The sequence below is a fragment of the Pseudophryne corroboree genome, chromosome 12 (genome assembly GCF_028390025.1).
Source record: "Pseudophryne corroboree isolate aPseCor3 chromosome 12, aPseCor3.hap2, whole genome shotgun sequence".
NCBI classification, from domain to species: Eukaryota; Metazoa; Chordata; class Amphibia; order Anura; family Myobatrachidae; genus Pseudophryne; species Pseudophryne corroboree.
In genome coordinates this window covers 5,127,995-5,152,822 of record NC_086455.1, presented here as the reverse complement: position 1 = coordinate 5,152,822, position 24,828 = coordinate 5,127,995, and the positions used below count along the sequence as shown (strand labels likewise).

Sequence of the window (24,828 nt, the reverse complement as noted above, 5' to 3'; positions counted from 1 at the left end):
TGAATTTGTGGTACTATTTTATGGCCAAGCCCCTTTTTCAGCATATGTGCCTATCCTATTTCAAATAGGGGGCGTCCATCCCCTTACTTTGCCAGAGGCGCTCGGACCCCTAGATACACCCCTGCTGGCAGCATCTCTCTTTCCAGGCAGGATCCGGTCTGTTCCTTTTCTCCATGTGGCCGCCTGTCCCCTAAACTCCAGCAATCCATTCCCTGGCAGTCACTCAGAGGGCAGAGGGGAGGAGCAGAGCAGGGAGAGCTGCCGGGTAAAGCTGTTCTACCATTAGGTTGCTGGGGAGCAGTAAGGCTAGAACAGTGTGGCACAGCAGTGATATCACTGTGGTATGAAGGAGCGGCATAGCGTAGATATATGCTGTGATGATACTGGAGCAGCAGAGGGCAGTGTTAGTACATTACTATTAGGGTAGATGTATGCAGTGATAGTACTGGAACAGCAGAGGGCAGTGTTAGTACATTACTATTAGGATAGATGTATGCTGTGATGTGATGATACTGGAACAGCAGAGGGCAGTGTTAGTACATTACTATTAGGATAGATGTATGCTGTGATGTGATGATACTGGAACAGCAGAGGGCAGTGTTAGTACATTACTATTAGGATAGATGTATGCTGTGATGTGATGATACTGGAACAGCAGAGGGCAGTGTTAGTACATTACTATTAGGATAGATGTATGCTGTGATGTGATGATACTGGAACAGCAGAGGGCAGTGTTAGTACATTACTATTAGGATAGATGTATGCTGTGATGTGATGATACTGGAACAGCAGAGGGCAGTGTTAGTACATTACTATTAGGATAGATGTATGCTGTGATGTGATGATACTGGAACAGCAGAGGGCAGTGTTAGTACATTACTATTAGGATAGATGTATGCTGTGATGTGATGATACTGGAACAGCAGAGGGCAGTGTTAGTACATTACTATTAGGATAGATGTATGCTGTGATGTGATGATACTGGAACAGCAGAGGGCAGTGTTAGTACATTACTATTAGGATAGATGTATGCTGTGATGTGATGATACTGGAACAGTAGAGGGCAGTGTTAGTACATTACTATTAGGATAGATGTATGCTGTGATGTGATGATACTGGAACAGCAGAGGGCAGTGTTAGTACATTACTATTAGGATAGATGTATGCTGTGATGTGATGATACTGGAACAGCAGAGGGCAGTGTTAGTACATTACTATTAGGATAGATGTATGCTGTGATGTGATGATACTGGAACAGTAGAGGGCAGTGTTAGTACATTACTATTAGATTAGATGTATGCTGTGATAATACTGGAGCAGCAGAGGGCATTGTTAGTATATTACTATTAGGTAGATCAGGCATGTCCAAACTGCGGCCCTCCAGCTGTTGAGAAACTACACATCCCAGCATGCCCTGACACAGCTTTAGCATTCTCCGACAGGAAAACTGTGTCAGGGCATGCTGGGATATGTAGTTTCACAACAGCTGGAGGGCCGCAATTTGGACATGCCTGAGGTAGATGTATGCTGTCATAATACTGGAACAGCAGAGGACAGTGTTAGTACATTACTATTAGGTAGATGTATGCTGTGATAATACTGGAGCAGCAGAAGACAGTGTTAGTATATTACTATTATGACAAGTACCGATTGCTGTGATAATACTGGAACAGCAGAGGGCAGTGTTAGTATATTACTATTAGGGTAGATGTATGCTGTGATAATACTGGAGCAGTAGATGTATGCTGTGATAATACTTAAACAGCAGAGGATAGTGTTAGTATATTATTATTATTATTATTATTATTATTATTATTATTATTATTATTATTAGGACAGAAGTACAGTATGCAGTGATAATACTGCAACAGCAGAGGGTACTGTTAGTACATTACTATTAGCTGGATGTTTGCTGTGATAATACTGGAGCAGTAGAGGGCAGAGTTAGTACATTACTATTAGGTAAATGTATGCTGTGTTAATACTGGAACAGCAGAGGGCAGTGTTATTATATTACTATTAGGTACATGTATGCTGTGATAATACTGGAACAACAGAGGGCAGTGTTAGTACATTACTATTAGGTAGATGTATGCTGTGATAATACTGGAGCAGCAGAGGACAGTGTTAGTATATTACTATTAGGTAGATGTATGCTACGATAATACTGGAACAGTAGAGGGCAGTGTTAGTATATTACTATATGCTGTGATAATACTGGAACAGCAGAGGGCAGTGTTAGTATATTACTATTAGGGTAGATGTATGCTGTGATAATACTGGAGCAGTAGATGTATGCTGTGATAATACTTAAACAGCAGAGGACAGTGTTAGTATATTATTATTATTATTATTATTAGGACAGAAGTACAGTATGCAGTGATAATACTGCAACAGCAGAGGGTACTGTTAGTACATTACTATTAGCTGGATGTTTGCTGTGATAATACTGGAGCAGTAGAGGGCAGAGTTAGTACATTACTATTAGGTAAATGTATGCTGTGTTAATACTGGAACAGCAGAGGACAGTGTTATTATATTACTATTAGGTACATGTATGCTGTGATAATACTGGAACAACAGAGGGCAGTGTTAGTACATTACTATTAGGTAGATGTATGCTGTGAAAATACTGGAACAGCAAAGGGCAGTGTTAGTATATTACTATTAGCTGGATGTTTGCTGTGATAATACTGGAACAGCAGAGGGCAGTGTTAGTATATTACCATTAGGTAGATGTATGCTGTGATAATACTGGAACAGTAAAGTGCATTATTAGCATATTTCTATTAGGTAGATGTATGCTGCGATAATACTGGAACAGCAGGTGATAATATTTAAACAGCAGAGGGTAGTGTTAGTATATTATTATTATTATTATTATTATTATTATTATGAGGACAGAAGTACAGTATGCTGTGATAATACTGGAACAGTAGAGGGTAGTATTAGGTTAGTATATTACTATTAGCTGGATGTATGCTGCGATAATACTGTAACAGTAGAGGGTAGTGTTAGTACATTACTATTAGGGAAAATGTATGCTGTGATAACACTGGAACAGTAGAGGGCAGTGTTAGTATATTACTGTTAGGTAAATGTATGCTGTGATAATACTGGAACAGCAGAGGCAAGTGTTAGTATATTACTATTAGGTAGATGTATGCTGCGATAATACTGGAACAGCAGAGGGCAGTGTTAGCATATTACTATTAGATAGATGTATGCTGTGATAATACTGGAACAGCAGAGGGCAGTGTTAGTATATATTATTATTATTATTATTATTATTATTAGGACAGAAGTACAGTATGCGGTGATAATACTGCAACAGCAGAGGGTACTGTTAGTATATTTCTATTAGCTGGATGTTTTCTGTGATAATACTGGAGCAGTAGAGGGCAGAGTTAGTACATTACTATTCGGTAAATGTATGCTGTGTTAATACTGGAACAGCAGAGGGCAGTGTTATTATATTACTATTAGGTACATGTATGCTGTGATAATACTGGAACAGCAGAGGGAAGTGTTAGTACATTACTATTAGGTAGATGTATGCTGTGAAAATACTGGAACAGCAGAGGGCAGTGTTAGTATATTACTATTAGCTGGATGTTTGCTGTGATAATACTGGAACAGCAGAGGGCAGTGTTAGTATATTACTATTAGGTAAATGTATGCTGTGAAAATACTGGAACAGCAGAGGGCAGTGTTATTATATTACTATTAGGTAGATGTATGCTGTGAAAATACTGGAACAGCAGAGGGCAGTGTTAGTATATTACTATTAGGTAAATGTATGCTGTGATAATACTGGAACAGTAAAGTGCATATATTATTATTATTATTATTATTATTATTATTATGAGGACAGAAGTACAGTATGCTGTGATAATACTGGAACAGTAGAGGGTAGTGTTAGGTTAGTATATTACTATTAGCTGGATGTATGCTGCGATAATACTGTAACAATAGAGGGTAGTGTTAGTACATTACTATTAGGGAAAATGTATGCTGTGATAACACTGGAACAGTAGAGGGCAGTGTTAGTATATTACTGTTAGGTAGATGTATGCTGCGATAATACTGGAACAGCAGAGGGTAGTGTTAGTACATTACTATTAGGGAAAATGTATGCTGTGATAATACTGGAACAGTAGAGGGTAGCATAGGTGTGCGCAGGGGGGGTTCCTGGTGCGCACAGGCACCCCCTAATGTCTGGCACCCCGATCTCACATGCCTGATGCATCGATCGCCGAGCAGGCTGATTACTGTCCCCTCTGCGCTGCACCCTGTCAGGACTGCATTACTGACCGGACGCCTGGGTTAATCAAGGGTGCCACTGACACCGCTTTCAAATTCCCAGCTCCACCTCCATGTACAAAAACTGTGATGTGACGTGATTACGTCATGCTGTTTGCATGCCCACCCGCCACACCCGCCACATACACACCTCTCTCCTTCTATGCTATGCCAACGCCAGCCACTGATGAGGATCAGCATGCAGCCAGCGTTCCTCTTAGGAAGACAAATTCAATACTGGCAGGCGGTTGGCAGCAGCATTGACACGTCACTCGTTTTTCCAGCAGCAGCAGTACTAGTCTGCGACTGTCAGTGTCAGTTTAGTTACCAACTTGTAAGTAAGCTGCTGCAGCTTGCAGGGGAAAGAGAGGGGGAGCCAGACCAGGCTGAGGAGGAGCAGTGTAATTGCAGTGAGTGCCATCAGGGGTGTTTGTTTGGTGCACACCACAACATCTGACAATGTACCTACTTTATTAGGATTGGTATAAAGGTGGATATTTTATATGCGTTGACCATCGATAGATGGTGCTAGACACGCCCAAAAGGCGATGCTAGACACACCCCTCCGACGGTGCACCCCCTAATAAAATAAGCTGCGCACGCCAGTGGAGGGTAGTGTTAGGTTAGTATATTACTATTAGCTGGATGTATGCTCCGATAATACTGTAACAGTAGAGGGTAGTGTTAGTACATTACTATTAGCTGGATGTATGCTGTGATAACACTGGAACAGTAGAGGGCAGTGTTAGTATATTACTGTTAGGTAGATGTATGCTGCAATAATACTGGAACAGCAGAGGGCAGTGTTAGTATATTACTGTTAGGTAGATGTATGCTGCGATAATACTGGAACAGCAGAGGGCAGTGTTAGCATATTACTATTAGATAGATGTATGCTGTGATAATACTGGAACAGTAGAGGGCAGTGTTAGTATATTACTGTTAGGTAGATGTATACTGTGATAATACTGGAACAGCAGAGGGCAGTGTTAGCATATTACTATTAGATAGATGTATGCTGTGATAATACTGGAACAGTAGAGGGCAGTGTTAGTATATTACTGTTAGGTAGATGTATGCTGCGATAATACTGGAACAGCAGAGGGTAGTGTTAGCATATTACTATTAGATAGATGTATCCTGTGATAATACTCAGGGCCGTCTTTTCGTATGGGCTCAATGGGCTCTTGCCCAAGGGCCCCAGGAGCAAAAGGGCCCTAGGCTGATAGCTGAGGGTCTCCTCTTTCCAGGGGTACCAGATTTTTTAAAATCGGCCCTGGGGAACCGGAGATATCTGACTTCAAAGCAGTGGTCCCCATCCAAGCCTGTTAATTGTTCTTCCCAGCCAGATATCTCGGGTTCTGTCTGACGTAGAGTTTTTCTGAGGGTATAATCCAAAAGCTGTGACTCTCCCCTTTCAGATGACACTGGCAGCTTTTCTGCACTTTGCCCAGAACCACAGATATCGGCCTTCAAGCAGCTGGTCCCTGCTCCAGCTCCACATGCCTAATATGCAGTTTTATATTTTTGTTGGTGGATTGCTCTGGCTACTGAAGTCTGATCCCCAAGTCCCCAGTACCTCCTGACAGGTGAGACACTCTAGTATTTTTTATCCCATTAAAGCTAAGAAATCTATTTTCAGGAACTGGAGATATCTACAGTAAAGCAAGTTGCCCTGACCCCCGTAAAATGATGAATATTAAGCCCACTCCACTATCCACCCCTCCCCTATGTTTTAAACACCCCCTACCACCCTGGAAGTCATGTATCAGGGCCCCTTCATTCAGCCCAATGCCCCCTTCTACAGTTTAGTGTTCTCTTTTCCGCCCCATTTGTGCAGTAAAGGAGTAATTAGCAGAAATTATTTCTCCAGGTCCTACATGCTGAGCGAAAGATAGAACCCCCCTACCCCTCGCAGGACATCAAAGTTGCCTACCCCCACCCTTACCACTGATGGGTGGGTAGGGGCCCCAGTGCATTGCCGTGCCCAGGGGCCTACACTGCTGTTAAGACGGCTCTGATAATACTGGAGCAGTAGAGGGCATTATTAGCATATTTCTATTAGGTAGATGTATACTGCGATAATACTGGAACAGCAGAGGGCAGTGAGCCATGCAGAAGTAATGCGCAAACTTAGTGCTGATTTGTCTACCAAGACAAAAATTTCTAGTTAATTTGGTATGAAAATGTTACTGATGACCATTTACAGTAGAAATATTCTCTTTTGCAAAACTAGCAATAGTATTTTTCAGTCCATCTCTTGTACTATGAAAGATCAATATTTGCAGCAGAAATGCCTGCAGATACATATGTACGACTGTATATTTATAGTTAAGATTATACCTTTGTTACTTCATTTGGTCCCCTTGTGATCATTGGCCTGAATAATGGAACGGACAAATGAAAATCAAAGCCGCCAATGTCAGACATCCAATTCTGTATATTACATATTGTCTCAGGGTATTAATGGCTTAGATAGACGCCATTAGACTGATACTAAGCAGCAAGGTGCAGTGTGATTGATGCATGCAGTTGTACTGTTTAATGTGACGCTAGGACTTCTAGTATATCAATGTGAAAGTGCTGCTTGCCAGCGTGTTTAGATGCATTTAAAAGTTTGCATTCTTGTGACTGTGTGGAAGTGTTAGATGAATGTAAGTTATGATTAAAAAAAATGTTGGTAAAGAAAGCTGCACAGAATTTATAATCATTATATAGAGACGTGAATGTATTGAGGGCAAGACATAAATAGCCATTCCGTCATGGGCATGTCTGCGTTTTTCTACTTTCATGTCTGTTTTTACTTTTTCTAATAAAACATTTCTATGTATAAAATAACTTTGTGTATGTACACTGTATTTGGAAAAGCTATGTTTCAAGCTTGGGTGAACGCTTGACAAAGTGTGGGCATCGGTCTATTTGCTTAAATCATTTTTTGGTGCCCTTTAACGTATGTTACTTTTAGGTACAGATATGTACTCATTCATCTTTGCTGCAGTCACACCAAACAGCCCCTCTTGGCACGCAAAGTCACGTGAGAATCTTCTAGCGCCGGGCATCTTTTTTGCCCAAAAATGTCTTAGTTGCAGCGCAATGCGACTAGGACGCACACAAGCAGACCGTGCTGGTTAATTTGGTAAGACACTTGATAAGCTGTACATGACTGAGTCTTTGAATCTGTATGAGAAGTGCTACAATGTAGCAGCTGAATCTTTTTTTTAAATTCTGATTTGTTAGCAAACGAAAAATTTTAGAAATTGGGCAAATCCATGTTGCACTGCCGGTGGGGCAGATGTAACATGGCTCTTAAGACCCATTTCTTTACCAAACCCAGCCAAATCTCATCCTAACCCTCTGTTCCACGCTCTCTACGTACCCCATCTGTGTCACCCCTGCCTGTCTACCCCTCCCCTTAGAATGTAAGCTCTCACGAGCAGGGCCCTCTTCCCTCATGTGCTTATCTTTTTCTTACTTTAATAATCCTCAACTGCCCAAATCCCGCAGTTTTTTGGCCACCTGGAACTTATCTCTGTCATTCACTGGTGTAGTTATGCTTAGTTACCCTGTACTTGTCCTATATTGTCTGCAACTGTAAGTCACTGTTTTCCTGTTTTGATTATGTGCATATGTACTCTGTAATTGGGCGCTGCGGAACCCTTGTGGCGCCATATAAATAAAGGATAATAATAATATTATTACTATTAGGTACATGTATGCTGTGATAATACTGGAACAGTAGATGGCAGTGTTAGGGTATATTACTAAGATTTGTGTTTCTGTCCATTTGGTGGGAGTTTGATCTAAAATTTTATCGTATATATTTTTCTGCAACTTTTTGTAATCATTTTCTGGAATTTACTAAGCTACAGAGTTGTAGTTTTTTGTATTTTCCGATGTCGATGCTATTCGTATTGTCGGCCAGTGTTTTACGGGAGTGATGAGTAAACCACTGCCGGACATATTACAATGAAGCCCGGCCGGATCAGTGAGAACCATGCAGGACTTCATTGTGTACAGTATTAAAAGAGTTAAAAGTGTACAAAAAATTGCGTGGGGTCCCCCTTCCTAAGCATAACCAGCCTCGGGCTCTTTGAGCCGGTCCTGGTTGTTTTAATACCGGGGGGGGAAATTTACTGGCGTTCCCCAGTATTTAGACAACCAGCACCGGGCTCTTGGGCCCGGCCCTGGTTCCAAAAATATGGGGAACAAAAGATGTAGGGGTCCCCCGTATTTTTAAAACCAGCACCGGGTTCCACTAGCTGTGAAGATAATGCCACAGCTGGGGGATACTTTTATACTGGTCCCTGCGGCTGTGGCATTACCCCCCCCCCCCCAACTTGTCACCCCTGGTCAGGGTACCCCGGGGGAGTGGGGACCCTTTAAATCAAGGGGTCCCCCCCCTCCAGGCACCCAAGGGCCAGGGGTGAAGCCCGAGGCTGTCCCCAGCACCCCTGGGCGGTGGGTGCCGGGTTGATAGCCTCTATGTGTGTAAAAAAAGAATATATTTTTTTGTCGTTGAACTACAAGTCCCAGCAAGCCTCCCTCGCTTGCTGGTACTTGGAGAAGCACAAGTACCAGCATGCGGGGAAATAACGGGCCCACTGGTACCTGTAGTTCTACAACAAAAGAAATACCCAAATAAAAACAAGACACACACACACCGTGACAGTACAAACACACTTACACACTCATACATACTTACCTACATCCCACGCGGTCCAATCACATCCCATTCTCCAGTAGCATCCAATCGTGTACCTGTAAATCCAAAATTCCAATATACTCCCTTATTATCCAGTGACGCTCGGTCCTCTTCTTTCCTGAAGTAAACCACAGCCTTGCAAAAAAAATAAAAAATGAAAACCCGGTGTACGCCACTAGGAACCCCTTTCCCCCGAATGCCGGTACCCCCTGTGACTCCTGTCACTGGAGATCCCAGCAGCCAATCAGGGAGCGCTACGTCATGGCGCTCTCCTGATTGGCTGTGCGCTACTATCCTGTCAATCAGGAATAGCGCAGCGGCTAGAATGGAGGATCGCGCTCCTCCATTCTAGCCTATTATGGGAACTTTGCGGTATGCGGTTAACCGCAAAGTTAATTGGGGTCACCCACAAGAGTGATCCCAATTAACTCGTCACAAGATGACACATTGGGCTAGGAGACTGACAGCCATGCTGGAGTCTGTGGTTCAATTCACGTTGTGAGCATCTCTCGCTATATATTGGCCTCTGCACTGCGGCAGTTGATAACAATGAGAAAAATCTTTAATTCAAAGTGAAACCTACCATGGCTCAGTCTGTATGTCGTCAGGCGCTTGTTACTCTGTGGTGATGGAGACTGTGGTTTTCCCATGGTGGGATTGTTTGTTATACATTGGCCATCACACTGGGATAATTGATATCAGACCACTGAGCTATGCAGACTACGTGAAGCCTGCTGTCTATTTCTCAGTGTTATCATATAGCCCTAGTGCTAAGTCCACAGAACTAAATGGAAACCTACATTGGATTCAAACCAGCGATCCCACCATCATGGCCAGGACAGAGAGCAGATACGAGCCCACGAAGCTATAATGGTACAGTAAGCCAAGAGTCTCTTTCTTGGTTTAATCAACTCGCCTAGTGGAAGATCCACAAAACTAATTATATCCTCTATTAGTAAATCTGAAATTTAGCCCCTGAAACAACATTAATTCAACTATATCTTTAGTTCCCATGTCTGTCTACCCCTCCCCTTTAGAATGTAAGCTCTCACGAGCAGGGCCCTCTTCCCTTATGTACTTATCCTTTCTTACTTTAATAATCTTCAACTGCATCAACTCCAGCAGTCTTCTGCCACCTGATACTTATTCCAGTGTCATCTGCTGATGTAACTATGTTTATTTACCCTGTACTTGTCCTATACTGTCATCTACTGTAAGTTGCTATTTTCCTGTTTGATTATTCATGTACTCTGTAATTGGGCGCTGCGGAACCCTTGTGGCGCCATATAAATAAAGGATGATAATAATAAATAATAGTAAACTTAACCCTTATTGCTTATTACTGTTGTATTAGATGATGACATTGAGAAATATAGCTGAGTTGACTAAAAGCAAAAGCTGACTCAGTTGTACCTTGGTGTGTTCCACCAGGCTTCTTGGTAATGACATGATCTGACACAGCTGACCACTATCCATGTGCTCACCTGTTCTTCTTGGCATCTGGGATGTTGCACCATGTGGAGACCATGGTTCTAATCCCATGGTGAGATTGTTTTACTATATATTGACCATTACACTGGGGTAATCGATAACAATGTCAAAAATCTTCCATGTAAGACCTGCTATGGCTCAGTTGGTAAGTAGGTTGGTCTGTGGTCCTCTATGGTGATAGAGACTGTGGTTTGAATCTCATGGTGACCTTGTACTGATCTATGTGTTAAGAAAATTACCTTGGGCTTGTTAGTGTTTTTTTTAAATTATTTTGCAAGGCACTTAAAAAAAAACCTGCGTCGCTCCTTTGCCCTGTAGCTGCCCTCCCTACTGGCAATGACGGAGATGTCCTAGCTCAGATCTCTAGCTTGGAGACGCTCCTTGCATGTTCTGATTGTGTTATGCACCATCAGGGCTGCTGGGAGGCATCCTCCACATGAGGCACCTAGCTACGAGGAGTCACCATTGCTGTCAGGGTGGGAGGGAGGCATGCAGGGTGAGTGCGGTGTGGGGGTGGGCATGCAGTGTGGAGGGGCATGCTGGGAGCCTGCTTATAAGAAGCAGCGAGAGTTTAATCATCCAGCCGGGATTATTATCCAAGGTGCTAAAGGGATCAACTTACTCAGACAAACATTCTAAACATAAACATGCCAATATTTTAATAAATCAAGTCAAAGTTCCAAAATGATGCAGTGTCCTATGTGGATCAGTATAATTTACCGGCGGCCAGGATCCCAGTTGTCAGTATACCGGCGTCATCCCATCTGGCAGTATGCCGGAAGTGGGGTGAGCGCACGCAGTCCTCATGCTACACTGGCCACGCTGTGGGTTCTGTGGCATTTTATGGGTGTTGTGGACACCCACGAGTGGGAATAGGCCCTTGTCGCCGGGAGTCTGGCTGTCGGGATCTGGCATTAGTATCCTGAACGCCGGGATCCCGTCCTATGTACAGGACATTATATGTATATAATATGTATGAATAGTATTTTTGCCTTCTCTCTATGTCATGTTAACAGGACAATTGGTTTAATAGGATAAGCTTTATTCTCAACAACAAACACCCAAGATACTAAAAGGAGTCTTCTGACACCTGAAGCAGTACCTCCACCATCACTGGTAAGAACATCTAGCAACTGAAGCATATCATACCATCTCAGTGATTGGCTGGGAACTAGAAGGATCATCTGGCAAGAAGGAACCTTTTCTTCTCATTCATTTCCAGAGGTGCAGGGTGGCTGTATGCTGTACACACCTATATATGGCGGATGGAGAAGAATACATGGCAGGCTGCTGCATCTGACTAAAAAGTAGACCCAACGCAGTACATTTATAATACAAATACAGACTGATCCGGATCTCATTTGGATCTTTTAGATGTCAATCGAGATTGGTCGTAAAGCCCAGCTGGACGATGACGGTATTTAGGTCATCCTCACTCTACATGAACGGTCGGTGTGGTATCCAGCCTACTGACATGTGACGAGCAATCAGCTTTCACCCGTGTATTTAGAAAAAATGACAAGAAATTTGTGTTCATCAATGTAATATACAACGGGCTGGGCTTACTCTGTCACCCGGTCATGTTTTACATGGTGTGGTGGTTGTCCATGGCTAGTGCCTATTTGGACAAAGCAGGGCCGTTTCTTGGGGCAGGCGAGCAATGCAACCGCACTGGGCGCCCACCGCGGCACTAACTGTGGCTCCCTGCTTCCCCCTCCTATTTATCCACGAGTAACCCGCTCGGGGGGCGGAGGTTCACGGAATGACGCGGTTGCGTCGTTACGTGACGACGCAACCCCGTCACTCCCCCCGAGCGGAGTACAGAGGGGGATCCAAGTTAGGAAGAGGGAAAGGCCGGCGAGAGGAGCGACTGGTGAGGCGGGCCGAAGAGCGGTAATCGCTTCTGTAAGTATTCTCTCTCTTTCTCAATGTGTAAAACGCGGACACCTGCCGTAATGTGTGAAATGGGGACTCTTGCCTGCCGTAGTGTGGGGATTTAATGTATCAAGGGCATTGCAGTGTGTGGCATAATATGGTGCAGGGGGCATTACTGTGTGGGGCTTAATATGGTAGAATTTTTTTTTTCCTGTGGTGGTCGTGATCTGTTGGAGCAGGGTCAAAAACTGGATTGTGAGGTAGTCTTTTCAGACGAGGCCATGCCCATTTAAATGAGGCCACACCCATTTAGATGAGGCCACGCCCCCTTGCCGGTGCACGCACAAGTTTGTTTGTTTTTTCATCTAGGTGTGTGTGTGTGGGGGGGGGGGGGGGGGCACATTTGTTTATGTCATGGGGGGGCGCATTTTTAAATCTCGCACTGGGAGCCAAATTGGCTAGAAACAGCCCTGGGACAAAGCGGTCTCTCACCGATTGTAAGTGTCAACTGAGCAGCAATGTGGTGGCCCTATTAATAGGAGGGTGACCTCTACCCCTGCTAGGAAACTTTCACCAGCCTTGTTGGTAGAGTGTACCAGCTGCAGAACCTCTTTGCCCAACGCCTTGGCTGTATTCTCCTAATCACTCATATTCTATGTGAGGACTAGTCTGGATATTTTACATTCACCGTGTATTTCCTACAGTGGACGCTGGGGGTGTAAAACCTACCTTCTGCCTTGATGTTACCAAGTCTGGGACTATAGATCTGATCTGTAGATCTCAGATTTGACTGACTTCCAGTACTTTGTGACCTGTACTAGGTCCAACTCCAAGAAAGGTTTCCAAAACCAGTCTGGAACAACTTGGAGGCTGGTCCACAGATTCTGGTACCAAATAAGCACTGCATTGTTGGTTCCTCTTAAATGTAATCTCCACTGGACAAATATATTTGTTTTTTTAATAAATGTACATACATATATTATATGATAAGCTTTTATAGGCGTCTATAGTATGCATTAATGCATTGTTTTGTTTGTAAGTTATTTGCAGTTTTTGCTCATTTTCTCCTCCAGCAGACCCTTCGTATTTAACAAATTGGCACCTTGCCGGGAGGTTCTGGATAAGCTTACATCTCCAGCCTGCCCATTTTGGGCCCCATCATCAGCGTACTGATGAAACAGATCAAAATGTTCTTGTTTATGCGTTTTGTTTTTATTTTCAAACAAAAGCTGTGAAAAGGCCCAACCAAAGTCCTTGTGGAGAGGTTTATGTCTGATCCATAGATATACCTCTAAGTCATGAAATAAACAGTTTTAAGGAACCATAGCAAACATAGCACAGTCATCGGCATTTGTAACCTTGGCACATATTCTATTTCCTATTGCCCTCATGGAGGTTCCACCGAATGCAGCTGCTTCCACTACTACCTCACAGTCACCATTCATTCAGCGGTCGCCACAACGCATTTCTTTACATGAATCAGTCATATTAAAATGTAATTGTTCCGAGGTGACTTTGGTTGACCATGGATACCAAATAAAAGTAATGCCAACAACTTATTCAAACATATTTATTTATTACAGATATCATAACTTTATTTTGTTAACTTCCCCACTCTGTTCTGTACTCTACTTGCAGATGTCCTCCAGGGCTATGATCAGGCATGTGTTGAAGAACATGTATTCCTGGAAGTCAATTTTACCATCCTTATTCTGGTCCATCTTTCCAAAAACTCCATTTAAAATGTCTTCTTTCTTCTCATGGCCCTGTCAGACCAGAGAGCATATTGGCATTAGAGAGTACAGAGCAGTGGCATTAGACAGTAGAGACTACAGTACCACAGAGAGGAGAAAATACAGTGTTGTTAGAGAGTACAGAGGCATTAGAGAGCACAGTGGCAGAAAGTAGAGAGCACAGCAGCATAGAGAGCACAGTGGCAGAAAGTAGAGAGCACAGTGGCATCAGAGAGGAGAGGGCACCGTGGCATCAGAGAGGAGAGGGCACAGTGGCATCAGAGAGGAGAGGGCACAGTGGCATCAGAGAGGAGAGGGCACAGTGGCATCAGAGAGGAGAGGGCACAGTGGCATCAGAGAGGAGAGGGCACAGTGGCATAGAGGGCACAGTGGCATAGAGGGCACAGTGGCATAGAGGGCACAGTGGCATAGAGGGCACAGTGGCATAGAGGGCACAGTGGCATAGAGGGCACAGTGGCATAGAGGGCACAGTGGCATAGAGGGCACAGTGGCATAGAGGGCACAGTGGCATAGAGGGCACAGTGGCATAGAGGGCACAGTGGCATAGAGGGCACAGTGGCATAGAGGGCACAGTGGCATTAGAGAGTACAGAGCACAGTAGCAGAGAGAACAGTGGCATTAGAGAGTAAAGCGCACAGTTGTATTGGAGAGCACAGTGGCATTGGAGAGTAGAGAGCACAGTAGCATAGAGGGCACAGTGGCATTAGAGAGTAAAGAGCACAGTTGTATTAGAGAGCACAGTAGCATTGGAGAGTAGAGAGCACAGTGGCACAGTAGCATAGAGGGCACAGTGGCATTAGAGAGTACAGAGCATAGTGGTATTAGAGAGCACAGTGGCACAGTAGCATAGAGGGCACAGTGGTATTAGAGAGCACAGTGGCATTAGAGAGTAAAGAGCACAGTTGTATTAGAGAGCACAGTGGCACAGTAGCATAGAGAGAACAGTGGCATTAGAGAGTAGAGAGCACAGTGGCATTAGAGAGTAGAGAGCACAGTAGCATTAGAGAGTAGAGAGCACAGTAGCATTAGAGAGTAGAGAGCACAGTAGCATTAGAGAGTAGAGAGCACAGTGGCATTAGAGAGTAGAGAGCACAGTGGCATTAGAGAGTAGAGAGCACAGTGGCACAGTAGCATAGAGAGCACAGGGGCATTAGAGAGTAGAGAGCACAGGGGCATCAGAGAGTAGAGAGCACAGGGGCATCAGAGAGGAGAGAGCACAGGGGCATCAGAGAGGAGAGAGCACAGGGGCATCAGAGAGGAGAGAGCACAGGGGCATCAGAGAGGAGAGAGCACAGGGGCATCAGAGAGGAGAGAGCACAGGGGCATCAGAGAGGAGAGAGCACAGGGGCATCAGAGAGGAGAGAGCACAGGGGCATCAGAGAGGAGAGAGCACAGGGGCATCAGAGAGGAGAGAGCACAGGGGCATCAGAGAGGAGAGAGCACAGGGGCATTAGAGAGTAGAGAGCACAGTGGCATTAGAGAGTAGAGAGCACAGTTGTATTAGAGAGCACAGTAGCATTGGAGAGTAGAGAGCACAGTGGCACAGTAGCATAGAGAGAACAGGGGCATTAGAGAGTAGAGAGCACAGGGGCATTAGAGAGTAGAGAGCACAGGGGCATTAGAGAGTAGAAATCTCAGTAAGGTAGAAAGTCTCAAATGTCACTAAACTGTCAGAAAGTATTGAAAGCAAATCACGTTGTCAAATGAATTTCCCCTAGGACGACATTCGTAGGATCAGTTTTTCATCCCTACAACTGGAAACTGCTAAGTGATTGCCCTTACCGCACTTTTTTCTTTTTTGCCACTACAGTTTTTTTTTTTAGGTTTTTCTTTGCCATAAACTTAAGTTATGACTGGGTACAACTAGGTGTCCAGGAAGGACCGGGTCTGGAATGTGGAATGGGCATGTAGACACACAGTGGGTGTGCAGAAGCTGCCAAAGTACAGAAAGGGTCTCCCCCCTCCCCCCGTTTTCTCAGCAAAGGCTGGTGTTCCTATTGGGAGATGTGGCATGAAAACAGGGTGCCCCTGCCACCCCAGAGGCTTGGGGTATTCTCTACCAGCTGAAGGCTGAGCGGGGTGGCAAGGTCATTTAAAAGTTTGGAAACCCCTGAACGCCAACCTCTTGCATCTAGTATTAATTCAAACAGATAAATGCGATGGGCGTCAACATCCTCAGTGTAGCAGGATGGGGGCTGCGGAGCGTTACCCGCTGTGTATTGCTCAGCTACCGCCACTATTACAAATGATTTCAATAATAACACCACAATCCCATAATACAACACATTACTTCATGAGAGCGGAGAATCGCCCATTAGTAAATACAAAGGTTAAGGGGTAAATTTACGAAAGGTTCTAAAAATGAAAAGTGGTGATGTTGCCACAGCAACCAGAGTCTGTCTATCATTTTCTAGGATGCAACAGAGAAATGATGGCCAGAATGCGATTGGTTGCTATGGGCAACATCCGATTCCACACTTTAGTAAATGTACCCCTAAGTGTCCAGCTCCCTGCAGACGGGCGATCTGGACAGCCGGCAGTAATGGCTGCTGGAGGGCTGGTACTACTTACACACAGTGTGGGGAACCCTGCCACAGCCAGCTGATACAACTCGTCTTTGCTCAGGGTTTTGGCATCTCCATCCTTCCCGGCAAAATCCCTAAACGCCTTAATGAAACTCAATCCAGCAATTTCCAGATTGGGACAGGCCATTGTTATCTGGGGAGAAAAAGAAGAATAAAATTGAAGACAATTACCACACATTGGGGGGCATCCACTTATCCCCGATCCGCTTTTATTGGGCGAAAATGACCCCGCGATCGCACAGAATCACGCGGGAATGTGTAATCGTGGCTCTGGCAGCCGCTTATCACGGATTATGCTTTGGGTGCCTGAGGCACTTGAAGCATAATCCGTGATGTGTCGGCATCAGGGGGAGGAGCTAATACGATAGCAGCCGGCGATAGTTACCCGCGGTCATCGGGTGATTGGATACCCCCCATTACATGTGTAAGGTAGAGCTGCTGATAATACAGGAATAGTAGAGACAGCTGTTTGTATGGGGTCCGGTCCGCGTTGCCGGCTGCCGGGATCCCGCGGTCAGCATACCGACACCGGGAACCCGGCAGCATAACGCCGGAAGGGGGCGAGCACAACAAAGCCCCTTGCGGGCTCGGTGGCTTGCCACAGGTTCTATTCCCACTCTATGGGAATAGACCCTGTGGGTCGGCATTTCGGTTGCATTTTGATCGTTCGGGATCCCTGCGTCAGCATGGTGACCGCCGGAATTCTGAGTGCTGGTCACATGACTGCATCCCGTTCGTATGTTACTATTAGGTAGAGGCGTGGCCTATGAAAAGGGGCGTGGCTTCACAGGAGTGCCGCAATTTAAAGCCACACCCCCCAATTTTCATCACTGAGGGGGCATGCCCCCTCTCCCTCTGTCTCCAGTGAATAGACTGTGCGCACGCTAAGCAGAGCAGTGACTACAGGAGCCTCCCAGCTGCGGGCCACTCTAGCCTGTGGGTGGTACAGCGAGGCAGTCCCAAAAAAACAGGACTGTCCCGCGGGACAGTTGGGAGATATGTAGTAATAATACTGGAGTTTCCCTGCTGTGCGTCTGTGTGACTCATGTACACTACTCTCAGTATTCCAGTGTCAGGCAGACTGAGGTCTCTTTCAGCATTGCTGCGGTTTTTCCTGGCACACTACCAGTATCTGTTATGTTACCACATGTAGAGGTTGGCCTGGTTAGGACTGGGCCTTAACCCCTGGAATCCTGGCCTACGTGCCCTCATACCCCACCTCTTCCTCATGTAAGTCCGCACACTACTCATCCCCTGATCTCACTGGGATTAATGTAACAGTATTAGGTTTCTCCTTGTGCACCCTGCTGCTAACATCTGTGGCTAAACCGCTGCGGAATCACAGAGATGACAGAACCGCGCCCTAGTCACGGTGTAACCAGCGCATTCTGATCAAGTTACAAGTGTCCGGCGACTATATGTTGATATGCAAAGCGACGCTCCGGAAGCATCAACCTTTAGTAAATATCAGACTAGATACATGCAAATGAGAGCAGAATGTTTCCATCCACAGTATAAATAAGATGCTAAATATCAAGGACAGATTTCTTTCCCAGGGGAAGACAGACTCTGCATTCTCCACTTCCGACTGTGTGACTGCAGGGCCGTCTGCAGAGGCCACGTACAGCAGCTCACACTCTGTGCTGATAGTTACTGCCTCTTATGTTCCTCACACTTTTGCTGCTATGCATGGAGATAAGAGACACACCCCAAGAGACAGCCCAGCGCTGCTCCCATGCCTGAGGGTAAAGGGGTTACTGCAGACTTGTGGAGAGAGAAGGGACAGGATACCTGGCTGGAGCAGAGACAGAAGAGATAGGATACACCATACCTCCCAACTGTCCCGATTTTCGCGGGACAGTCCCGTTTTTTGGGGACTGTCCCGCTGTCCCACCCACGGGCCGCAGTGTCCCGCGGTGGGGGGGGCAGTTGGGAGGCTCTGTCTGTCGCTGCCCTGCTTAGCAGAGCAGCGGTGAACACAGCGTCTATTCACTGGAGTCAGAGGGAGAGGGGGCATGCCAGCGGCTCACAGAGCACTGGGCATGCCCCCTCAGTGACGAAAACGGGGGCGTGGCTCGCGATCGCGGGTCATCCCGTGAAGCCACGCCCCTTTTTAGTTAGGTCACGCCCCTTTGGCTAGGATACCCGGCTGGGGGAGAGAGAGGTGGGCTAGGATACCCGGCTGGGGGAGAGAGAGGTGGGCTAGGATACCCGGCTGGGGGAGAGAGAGGTGGGCTAGGATACCCGGCTGGGGGAGAGAGAGGTGGGCTAGGATACCCGGCTGGGGGAGAGAGTGGTGGGCTAGGATACCCGGCTGGGGGAGAGAGTGGTGGGCTAGGATACCCGGCTGGGGGAGAGAGTGGTGGGCTAGGATACCCGGCTGGGGGAGAGAGAGGTGGGCTAGGATACCCGGCTGGGGGAGAGAGAGGTGGGCTAGGATACCCGGCTGGGGGAGAGAGAGGTGGGCTAGGATACCCGGCTGGGGGAGAGAGTGGTGAGCTAGGATACCCGGCTGGGGGAGAGAGTGGTGAGCTAGGATACCCATCTGGGGGAGAGAGAGGTGGGCTAGGATACCCGGCTGGGGGAGAGAGTGGTGAGCTAGGATACCCATCTGGGGGAGAGAGAGAGGTGGGCTAGGATACCCATCTGGGGGAGAGAGAGGTGGGCTAGGATACCCATCTGGGGGAGAGAGAGGTGAGCTAGGATACCCGGCTGGGGGAGAGAGTGGTGAGCTAGGATACCCATCTGGGGGAGAGAGAGAGGTGGGCTAGGATACCCGGCTGGGGGAGAGAGTGGTGAGCTAGGATACCCATCTGGGGGAGAGAGAGAGGTGGGCTAGGATACCCATCTGGGGGAGAGAGAGGTGAGCTAGGATACCCGGCTGGGGGAGAGAGAGGTGGGCTAGGATACCCATCTGGGGGAGAGAGAGGTGGGCTAGGATACCCATCTGGGGGAGAGAGAGGTGAGCTAGGATACCCGGCTGGGGGAGAGAGTGGTGAGCTAGGATACCCATCTGGGGGAGAGAGAGGTGGGCTAGGATACCCATCTGGGGGAGAGAGAGGTGGGCTAGGATACCCGGCTGGGGGAGAGAGAGGTGGGCTAGGATACCCATCTGGGGGAGAGAGAGGTGGGCTAGGATACCCATCTGGGGGAGAGAGAGGTGGGCTAGGATACCCGGCTGGGGGAGAGAGAATAGGGCTAGGATACCCGGCTGGGGGAGAGAGAATAGGGCTAAGAAACCCATCTGGGGGAGAGAGAGGTGGGCTAGGATACCCGGCTGGAGGAGAGAGGTGGGCTAGGATACCCGGCTGGGGGAGAGAGAATAGGGCTAAGAAACCCATCTGGGGGAGAGAGAGGTGGGCTGGGATACCCGGCTGGAGGAGAGAGAGGTGGGCTAGGATACCCGGCTGGGGGGAGAGAGAGAGGTGGGCTAGGATACCCGGCTGGGGGGAGAGAGAGGTGGGCTAGGATACCCATCTGGGGGAGAGAGAGGTGGGCTAGGATACCCATCTGGGGGAGAGAGAGGTGGGCTAGGATACCCATCTGGGGGAGAGAGAGGTGGGCTAGGATACCCATCTGGGGGAGAGAGAGGTGGGCTAGGATACCCATCTGGGGGAGAGAGAGGTGGGCTAGGATACCCATCTGGGGGAGAGAGAGGTGGGCTAGGATACCCATCTGGGGGAGAGAGAGGTGGGCTAGGATACCCATCTGGGGGAGAGAGAATAGGGCTAAGATACCCGGCTGGGGGAGAGAGAATAGGGCTAAGATACCCGGCTGGGGGAGAGAGAATAGGGCTAAGATACCCGGCTGGGGGAGAGAGAATAGGGCTAGGATACCCGGCTGGGGGAGAGAGAATAGGGCTAGGATACCCGGCTGGGGGAGAGAGAATAGGGCTAGGATACCCGGCTGGGGGAGAGAGAATAGGGCTAGGATACCCGGCTGGGGGAGAGAGGTGGGCTGGGATGCCTGGCTGGGGGAGAGAGGTGGGCTGGGATGCCTGGCTGGGGGAGAGAGGTGGGCTGGGATGCCTGGCTGGGGGAGAGAGGTGGGCTGGGATGCCTGGCTGGAAGATAAAAAGAAGAGCTAGGATACCCATCTGGGGGAGAGAGAGGTGAGCTAGGATACCCATCTGGAGGAGAGAGAGGTGGGCTATGATACCCATCTGGAGGAGAGAGAGGTGGGCTATGATACCCATCTGGAGGAGAGAGAGGAGGGCTAGGATACATAGCTGGGGAAGAGAGAGGAAGGATAGGATACCCAGCTGGGGGAGAGAGAATACGGCTAGGGTACACAGCTGGAGGAGAAAGGGGAGCTAGGATACATGGCTGGGGGAGAGAGAGAATAGGGCTAGGGTACCCGGCTAGAGGAGAACGGAGATCTAGGATACCCGACTGGAGGAGAGGCAGAAGGGATAGGATACATGGCTGGGGGGGGGGGGGAGATGTACTAAGCTTTGGAGAACGATAAAGTGGAGAGAAATAAAGTACCAGCCAATCAGCTCCTAACTGCCATGTTACAGGCTGTTTGAAAAATAATTGTACTTTATCTCGCTCCATTTTTTTACACTACAAGACTGTGGACCTAGTTCTGAGTTGATCGCAGCACCAAGTTTGTCAGTAGTTGGGCAAAACCATGTGCACTGCAGGGGGGCAGATGTAACACGTGCAGAGAGAGTTAGATTTGGGTGGGGCGTGATCAAACTGAAATCTAAATTGCAGTGTAAAAATAAAGCAGCCAGTATTTACCCTGCACTGAAACAAAATAACCCACCCAAGTCTAACTCTCCATGCACATGTTACATCTGCCCCACCTGCACTGCACATGGTTTTGCCCAACTGCTAACAAACTTGCTGCTGCGATCAACTCAGAATTACCCCCATAGTACAGCCGCACCCCAGAGAAGAGGTAGCATGCTCAGCTAGTGGAGAGATCACATTGTATACAGAGAGAGTGCAGGAACTGGGCACACAGACTGTACAGAGAGGAGGCAGGCACGGAGGTAGGAGGCATCACTTACCAGATGATGTAGGTACTGAGCAGCAGCAGACAGGGATATACAGTCAGTGTGTCAGTAACAGAGGGATTACCCAATATATAGACAGGCGTGATCCTGCCCCGCCCTGTGCATGCCTGGGGGGAGTCTCCTCCTCACTGGTCACTCCGGTTCTCCTTCTAGCTGTGATATCCTGCAGCAGTGTCTAGTGCTTAACCCCTTCCTGGCCGAGAAAGCAGCAGAATACACAGCTATAGAGTGGTAGCCCGCACCCAGTGGCTGGAACAGTCAGGAAAGGTGTTTATTTTGTTATGCTGGGTACACACTGGTGATATAGCGTCCATTCAATTCCACAGTATATTACTGGCGGGTGTGTACACCCGATATGTCTGAACAGCGTCATTCACAGACACACCGCGTCGGCCCTGCAGCACATCGGAAGCAGTATCAGTGCCTCTGGCTGTGTGTACGGGCGGTTGGCACGATGCCTGCAGGGACTGATGCCACATTTGCTCTCCCGGCCACTCTTTGGAAACACATCTGTACCATACAGGGTACAGCAACAGCAGTGTGGGGAACTATCCACGCCAGTAAGGTGGAAACGCCAGAAACGCAGATGGGCCGTTCCTAGCAAGGGCTTCACATATATAGATGTCTGAGTGTTACCCGCTGTGGCCCTGATCCTGAGCCATATGCACATCACGGCGCAGCCAGCAATTGCTTCCCGCAGTGCATACGCGCAGCTTGCAGCTATCCGCATTTGGTCTTGCGTACGACTCAGAATCAGGTGCTATGTGGGTGTGGTCTGCAGATCAGTCTGTTCATAGCGCAGTACACAATATACTGTTCTATGCGCTAATTCTCATTCTCTGTGCTGGGGCTGTTGTCGCTGGCGTGACCGGAATGTGCGCCCACTACTCCAGACACGGTGCATCTGTGGCCTGGGGCAGGAACAGTATAAGGTCCGTCTGTGTGGTGGAGGTACGTCCTCCTGATCACATACAGTAGCTGTACACGGTGAGAGCTCATGTACTGCCCCAGGCAGCTGGGTGACATCCTCCGTGACGCTTCTGTGGATGCCTATGTGGCGTTCCATGTACACCAATAATGCACGCTGCATACACAGTATGAGGAGTATGTATTCTCACTACTGCAGTGACGTGCGGTGAGGCAGAGCCTTTCCTGTCATTTTCACTATATATAAAGTATATGAAAAATACCAAGAATATATTGTAAATATCTTCTTTGTATTATTCGAATCAGTTTTATAGTCAAAACTCTGGAGTAAAAAGTCTATGACAGGTGAGGCAGTGCCCCCCTCCCCCCACCTACTTCGTCTGCACATCTCTGATCAAAACTCAGCAAATTCCCAGCAGTATATACTGCTGCACCTGTGTATAATGCCCACATGTATATACTGCTGCACCTGTGTATAATGCCCACATGTATATACTGCTGCACCTGTGTATAATGCCCACATTTATATACTGCTGCACCTGTGTATAATGCCCACATTTATATACTGCTGCACCTGTGTATAATGCCCACATTTATATACTGCTGCACCTGTGTATAATGCCCACATGTATATACTGCTGCACCTGTGTATAATGCCCACATGTATATACTGCTGCACCTGTGTATAATGCCCACATTTATATACTGCTGCACCTGTGTATAATGCCCACATTTATATACTGCTGCACCTGTGTATAATGCCCACATGTATATACTGCTGCACCTGTGTATAATGCCCACATGTATATATTGCTGCACCTGTGTATAATACCCACATTTATATACTTCTGCACCTGTGTATAATACCCACATTTATATACTGCTGCACCTGTGTATAGTGCCCACATGTGTATATATACCGCTGCACCTGTGTATAATGCCCACATGTATATACCGCTGCACCTGTGTATAATACCCACATGTATATATACTGCTGCCCCTGTGTATAATGTCCACATGTAAATACCGCTGCCCCTGTGTATAATGTCCACATGTATATACCGCTGCCCCTGTGTATAATGTCCACATGTATATACCGCTGCACCTGTGTATAATGCCCACATGTAAATATACCGCTGCACCTGTGTATAATGTCCACATGTATATACCGCTGCGCCTGTGTATAATGCCCACATGTATATACAGGGTGTAGCTACCATAGGTGCAGGAAGTGCAGCTGCTATGGGCCCAGAGCTGAGAGGGGCCACCTTCCCTGTCACAGTTACATGTGTTAATACAGGGTGTAGCTACCATAGGTGCAGGCAGTGCAGCTGCTATGGGGCCCAGAGCTGAGAGGGGCCACCTTCCCTGTCACAGTTACATGTATTATATACAGGGTGTAGCTACCATAGGTGCAGGGAATGCAGCTGCTACGGGGCCCAGAACTGAGAGGGGCCACCTTCCCTGTCACAGTTACATGTATTATATACAGGGTGTAGCTACCATAGGTGCAGGGAGTGCAGCTGTTATGGGGCCCAGAGCTGAGAGGAGCCACCTTCCCTGTCACAGTTACATGTGTTATATACAGGGTGTAGCTACCATAGGTGCAGGCAGTGCAGCTGCTATGGGGCCCAGAGCTGAGAGGGGCCACCTTCCCTGTCACAGTTACATGTATTATATACAGGGTGTAGCTACCATAGGTGCAGGGAATGCAGCTGCTACGGGGCCCAGAGCTGAGAGGGGCCACCTTCCCTGTCACAGTTACATGTATTATATACAGGGTGTAGCTACCATAGGTGCAGGGAGTGCAGCTGCTATGGGGCCCAGAGCTGAGAGGAGCCTCCTTCCCTGTCACAGTTACATGTGTTATATACAGGGTGTAGCTACCATAGGTGCAGGGAATGCAGTTGCTATGGGGCCCAGAGCTGAGATGGGCCATCTTTCCTGTCACATTACATGTGTTATATACAGGGAGTAGCTACCATAGGTGCAGGCAGTGCAGCTGCTATGGGGCCCAGAGCTGAGAGGGGCCACCTTCCCTGTCACAGTTACATGTGTTACATACAGGGGCGTAGCTACCATGGGTGCAGGGAGTGCAGCTGCTATGGGGCCCAGAGCTGAGAGGAGCCATCTTCCCTGTCAGTTACATGTGTTATATACAGGGTGTAG

At 47.3% G+C, this 24,828-nt stretch overlaps 1 protein-coding gene across 1 annotated transcript; it reads right to left on the bottom strand.

The window, feature by feature from the left end:
• Positions 1-13,926: 13,926 nt before the first annotated feature.
• LOC134980094 (protein S100-G-like) lies at positions 13,927-21,833 on the bottom strand. The gene is made up of 3 exons (XM_063946749.1): positions 21,727-21,833; positions 16,696-16,842; positions 13,927-14,136 (listed from the first exon to the last, which is right to left on the bottom strand). Exons 2-3 carry the CDS (start codon positions 16,834-16,836, stop codon positions 13,999-14,001), a joined length of 279 nt encoding a protein of 92 aa, XP_063802819.1. The 5' UTR covers positions 16,837-16,842; positions 21,727-21,833; the 3' UTR covers positions 13,927-13,998.
• Positions 21,834-24,828: the final 2,995 nt, after the last annotated feature.

Excerpts from the sequence above, each read along its gene's own strand:
- LOC134980094 (XM_063946749.1), bottom strand. The coding sequence starts at position 16,836 with ATGGCCTGTCCCAATCTGGAAATTGCTGGATTGAGTTTCATTAAGGCG. Across the intron at positions 14,137-16,695 it reads CAGGGTTCCCCACACTGTGT|GGCCATGAGAAGAAAGAAGA; the intron begins GTAAGTAGTACC and ends CTGGTCTGACAG.